The sequence below is a fragment of the Galeopterus variegatus genome, unplaced genomic scaffold, assembly GCF_000696425.1.
Source record: "Galeopterus variegatus unplaced genomic scaffold, G_variegatus-3.0.2 Scaffold982, whole genome shotgun sequence".
In the NCBI taxonomy this organism is placed as follows: domain Eukaryota; kingdom Metazoa; phylum Chordata; class Mammalia; order Dermoptera; family Cynocephalidae; genus Galeopterus; species Galeopterus variegatus.
Genome location: NW_007727093.1, coordinates 808299 through 814099, shown reverse-complemented (window position 1 = coordinate 814099; position 5801 = coordinate 808299). Strand labels below are relative to the sequence as shown.

The 5801-nt window shown below is 39.0% G+C and overlaps 1 protein-coding gene across 1 annotated transcript in view; it reads left to right on the top strand.

Annotated features, from left to right (window-relative positions):
• The window catches only part of GAN (gigaxonin), a 56522-nt gene that overhangs the window by 39032 nt on the left and 11689 nt on the right, over positions 1–5801 (top strand). The window contains exons 7-10 of the mRNA XM_008574004.1: positions 835–947; positions 1842–1991; positions 2934–3070; positions 3321–3449. Of these exons, the coding sequence (XP_008572226.1) occupies positions 835–947; positions 1842–1991; positions 2934–3070; positions 3321–3449 (529 nt within the window). The remainder of the gene's footprint in view (positions 1–834; positions 948–1841; positions 1992–2933; positions 3071–3320; positions 3450–5801) is intronic.

Sequence of the window (5801 nt, the reverse complement as noted above, 5' to 3'; positions counted from 1 at the left end):
AAAAAAAAAAAAAAGAAATTATAGTCTGTATCTTAAGTCACCAAAGCCTAAAGTTAATCAGTACATTTACTCTCCTTCAGGATAGTTTTATTCCATTTTTCATGTTCTCCCATCTTATAATATTAAAATACATGATTATTAGTAAATATATACACATATGATATATGTTTTATGGATGGACGGGGGGGAAAAATAACCTAATCCAACCATTTCCTGAAATAGGAAATTCAACAATTACTCTTAGATGCTGTTTTTTTTTTTTTCCTTTTTGTCTTTTTTCGTGTCCGGCAATGGATCGCAACCCTCGGTGCTGCGCCCGCACCTCGCTCAGCCAGTGAGCGGGAACCGGTCTGTATGTGGGATCCGAACCTTCGGCGGGAGCGCCGCTGTGCTCCCAAGCGGCGCACTGTAGCAGTGCGCCACCGGGCCGGCCCCTTAGATGCTGTTTTGAATATAAAGTGCACACAGATGCCTTGGAGCTGAGTACTTCTTAGGTCTTGCAGATGTAGGTTGTAGCTGGGGGATAGAATACATGAATTGCATGACCTAGAGTTGCCTGGTGATTAGTGGGTGGTGTCAGCCTTCCTTTTACACTACATAGTGGTGGGAATCCACTCAAAGATAGTAATGAGTAAAGCAGAGTGGTCAGAGTGACTCACAAATTTGGTTCTGTCATCAAGGATCAAACAAGATGTGATAAAAGTCCTGAGTTCAAAGAGAAGATTGTCATTGTTGGAGAAGGTTTCTTCAGATGCTGTCTCTAGAAGCTGTGGCATTTATAGGTGTTGAAGAGTTACATTTCAGGTTTTCTGTGTGTCTCCTTTGATTTTGCAGAAGGATTTTTGTTTGTATTCGGGGGCCAAGATGAAAATAAGCAGACGCTGAGCTCGGGAGAAAAGTATGATCCAGATGCAAATATGTGGACTGCCTTGCCACCCATGAATGAGGTAGACTCTTGCTTTTGTCTGGTGGTTTGACATGTTTCTTTTCCCCTGAGCACTTGGGTTTGTTGGTTTTGTGTTTGAGTGTAGGAAAGAAGCAACAGCCTTGCCAGTCCCCTGCCTGACAGTGCCCCCTGCCCCCCAGCCCTCCTTCCCTCCTCTCTTCCTCCCTCTTGCTCCTCTGGCCTCCTAGCAGCTCCTTGTGCCTTCTACGAATGCCCTCGCCTGGGCGTTCACCTGTGTTCCTCGCTGTCCAGAACTGTCTTCTCCCAGGCACCTGCATGGCTTGCTCTCTTCTGCCCCTCAGCTCTCCTTTGCCCTTCTCTTCAAACCATGTGTCACCTTCTCACTACCAGGTATTTAAAATTTTTTATGTAAACTCCGGTGGCAGGGAGTTTTGTCTGTTCTGCTCAGTGTTTTATTTTCAGTGCTAAAATAGTGGTTGGCACATAGGGGACACTGAGAAAATACTTGTTGACAAGTGAATGTTAAATTCTTCAGGCATCTGTAACTCCAGAGAGCCACATCAACTCAGAAGCAGTCATTGCCCATTGCTATGTAAAAATAATTTTATCAAGCCAGAAGGTAGTAATTCTTCTCGTTGTGAGCTATTATGGATTAAAAAGTAATGATTCTGCTGGTGAATTCACCACATATTTTATTCCCTTGTTCTTAGAAATTACTGGCTTTGGGTTCTCTGTCTATTGTACTAGAAGAATGAGCTGCTAACGAAACCAGAAATATTTAAGAAGTATTACTTAGAAGAAATGGTTTCGAACATGGCACTTCTTTGCAGGAACTCTGGAATAAAATATCTATAATTTTTATTACATATGTGAATATTAGCTTTGAATATGGTCATTGTCCTTTTGTGTACAAGGATCTTTGATGTCTTTTCAGGCAAGACATAACTTTGGAATCGTGGAGATAGATGGGATGCTGTATGTTTTAGGAGGAGAAGATGGTGAAAAGGAGCTGATTTCCATGGAATGTTATGATATTTATTCTAAAACCTGGACAAAGCAGCCTGACTTGACCATGGTTAGAAAGGTGAGTACTGAACCTCGTGATAGCTAGTTTGTCTACAAATGGGATTTTGAAGTTAATATTTCTTAGTTTCCTAAATATGCCTTTAATATAACTGTATTAGAAGAATGTAGTGTTAAAAGAATTAACGTTATAGAATCCTATGTTTATTAGTAGCTTGCCTTCTGTCATCCACCACACACCAAGATAGGAAAGAGAGCAGGTGTGGGAGTGCACCTGCTGGTGGGCTCTGCACGGCGCTGCTGTGTGCTGAGTTCTCCAGTTGGTAGGTACTTTGTGAATGCACTCATCTAGGAAGCAGCCAGATCTTCCCAGCCTCATTTCTTAATCATCATGCAGGATTGGGGAGAAACATTAATCTACAGGTAGAGAGTGCCATTGCTTCCTGTGTAGAGTGGGGACAAATGGCCCACATTAGAGGTCAGAGCGTGGTCGATCTTCACTTAAAGTCCCTGTTGTTGTCAGGAAGTTTACCCATCAGGCCAAAGCTTCAGCCAGTGCCATAGGTATTTTACTTCTTCGGGTACTGGAATACACTCATGATAACGTTCTCTCACTATATGTGCCCTTTCAACTAAGTTGTTTTGGATGGGAATTGAGCGACATCTTGTTCCATGGAATCTAAATCTTGGAATCTTCAAATAATGATGAAAGAACAGAGAGACTGGAAAGCTCTCTTAAATTTCAGGATTATTTACTTCTCTCACTTAGTGAAATACTTATTAGAAGGAGTAAGAGCTCCTTTTCTGAGGATTAACAATATGTATATTACCTTGCTCTTCACCTTTTTAAAGTCCTGTTTTGTAATATTGGAAAGAACCTAGTTATACTGTTAGAAATCAAATCCTTTCCTAAATATCTTAAAGTGCTCTCTGGAAAAGTTAATATTTATTCATCTAACTTTAATAGTGTTGCCTTTCCCCCATCGTTGTTGTCTCCTTTCAGATCGGCTGCTATGCATCTATGAAAAAGAAAATCTATGCCATGGGTGGAGGCTCATATGGAAAACTCTTTGAATCTGTGGAATGTTATGATCCAAGGACCCAGCAGTGGACTGCTATATGCCCTCTAAAAGAGAGGAGGTGAGTGAAAGTGGATATGGACTTCGTAGATTCCCTTGCTGTTTATTGGGTCTGAAGCCCCTTAACCTAGCTTTTGTCCATCTTTCTTTCAAAGTAACCTTTTATTTGGTGTGGAATTTCCTGGAAAAAGAAGGTACACATATTCATGAAATTTTGAATGCTTCACAGTTAAAACAGTCATAAGAGGAATTAGGGCATCAGGACTTGAGCTGTAAATCCAATACCTAATAGGCTCTGTGTGGTCTTTCAGATTTGGAGCAGTGGCCTGTGGAGTCGCCATGGAACTGTATGTGTTTGGGGGAGTCAGAAGTCGTGAGGACATCCAGGGTGGTGAGATGGTAACTTGCAAGTCTGAATTCTACCATGATGAGTTTAAAAGGTAATTATGAATGGTTTCATGCAGCTTCTGCAGTTTTTTCTTTATGCTTTCAATGTCATCTTTTAGGTTTATTTAGTTTTGTTTTCAAGTTACTTTATCAAATTATCTATTTAGGAGCTACGTCTAATGCATACTAGATATTTATTCAGTGACTTCAGATGTATTGTTAACTTAAAGGAAAACCATAGAAAAATGTCTCTAAAATGTAGATCAGATCTTGACACTTAGTTGATTAAAATCATCCGTTGTTTCACTATAGCTTTTACGAAAAAGTTTAAACTACTTAACATATATGCCTTTTGAGAGATGGCTTTTGTGTACATTTTCTGCTACTGTCCAACCCAAACGCTTCACACTGAGCCACTTTTTTTTCCGAAACATGTATGATCATCTCAGTTCTGTGCTTGTATGCTATTCCTTTTTCCTAAAATTTCCCTTCCAGTTCATCCATCCAGCTAACTAGGCCTTTCCAAAACTCTGCTATCACTGTCTAGAGAAAGCCTTCTCACATCTCCCAGTCTGATTTAAATTCCTCAATCTGATCCCACAGCTCTATACATGTCCCTCTCTGGAGTTGTAACTGTTAACGGCAAGCAACTCTGTATCCTGGTTTCTGGCATCATACCTGGCTCGTATTAGACACTCAAGAAAGTATTGATTAAATGGATGAAGTGTGGTGTCAGAAATTCTTGAAACATCTGACAAGCTGCCGTATATGTCTTGTAGAGTAGATAATGTCCTTCTCAACCTCCCATTTTCCCCCCTTCACCCATATTATTGTAGCCACTAAACAGTATTTTTATTGCAGTAATGGTCACATGTTCAAATCGTAAGGGAGACTGCTCTGCTGAACATAATGTTGTTAGAGCATTTCAGTCATATTACCAGAAGGAGGTGCCATAATATCATGTTTAATTTCATATTTTCTTTGATTAGGGCAAATAATGAGCAGTTACCAAGATGTTAGAAATACATATGTTACTTGACTTCTAATGTATTTTAAGTTTAGGATATTTGCATAGCCTTTTTTCCTCCCCAATTATAAGGTTAGACTATCTTAGGAAAATTTATTAGACAGAGTATGAGAGCAATTAAGAGGATACTTGCTATGGTAAGGTTAGAGGGCAGAATTTCAAAGACTTCTGTCTCTTCCCTTAATATATAACTGTGAGGGCTGACTGCCCAAGGTATGAAGTAGTATATTAATTTCCTGCCCAAATGAATCTTGAGATACTGTCCAGCATTAACAAGTAGTAGCTAATGTGTTTGGTTTCTGGTGAAATATCGATATGAACCTTTTTCATCATGATTGAATTACTATTTAGACAGTATGAGTGAGCTAGTAACTTTCTTGCTACAGGAGTCAAGTTTGCTTATGTTTTTACTATTTTTTGTCCCTAATTTGATTGCGTAAAACTTAAATCTGGCTGTAAAGTTTCTCAGTCTGCCCTTGATTTGCTATAAATTTGTAGAGCCTTTATATTTCTATCAGGTTGTCTGATGTTTGTAGTCGATGAGCTTTAAATATAACTATTACTTGCTTTAAGTTCATAATTACTAAACATAAGAGTGTTATACCTCTCTTGCTATTTAAAAGCACTTCCAAATAAAATCCATGTGTTTTCAGTTTCCCCATATCTAAGCTCTCCAATGTTCATTTGTAAATAAAATGAAGAAAGCTGTTAATTTTTCTTGTCAGTGTAATATACAGGATTCTTACCTGTTTAGATAATGCTCACTCATTTAACTCATTTACTCTTCCAAACAGCCTCTGAGGTCCAAGTTGTAGTCTTATTCTCGTTTTAATTGTGAGGAAACCAAAGCACAAAGAAGTTAAGTCACGTGCCCAAGGACTCACGAGTACTGAGTGGCAGAGCTGGAATTCCAACTCAGGTGTTCTGGTTCCTGGGTCTACCTTTTCAACCACCACACTACATTGACCTAAAAATATAGGTTTTCCCATAAATATCTATAGGAGAAAGTAACATATTTATCTTTATTTTTATTTTTATTTATTTATTTATTTATTTTAATTTTATTTTGTCGATATACAATGTGGTTGATTATTGTGGCCCATTACCGAAACCTCCCTCCCTCCTCCCTCTCCTCCCTCCCACCCAACAATGTCCTTTCTGTTTGCTTGTCGTATCAACTTCAAGGAATTGTAGTTGTTATGTCTTCTCCCCCCCCCCAGTTTTTTTGTGTGTGTGTGATTTTATTTATTTACTTTTAGCTCCCACCAGTAAGTGAGAACATGTGGTATTTCTCTTTCTGTGCCTGACTCGTTTCACTTAATATAATTCTCTCAAGATCCATCCATGTTGTTGCAAATTGTTTTTTAAACAGACCCTG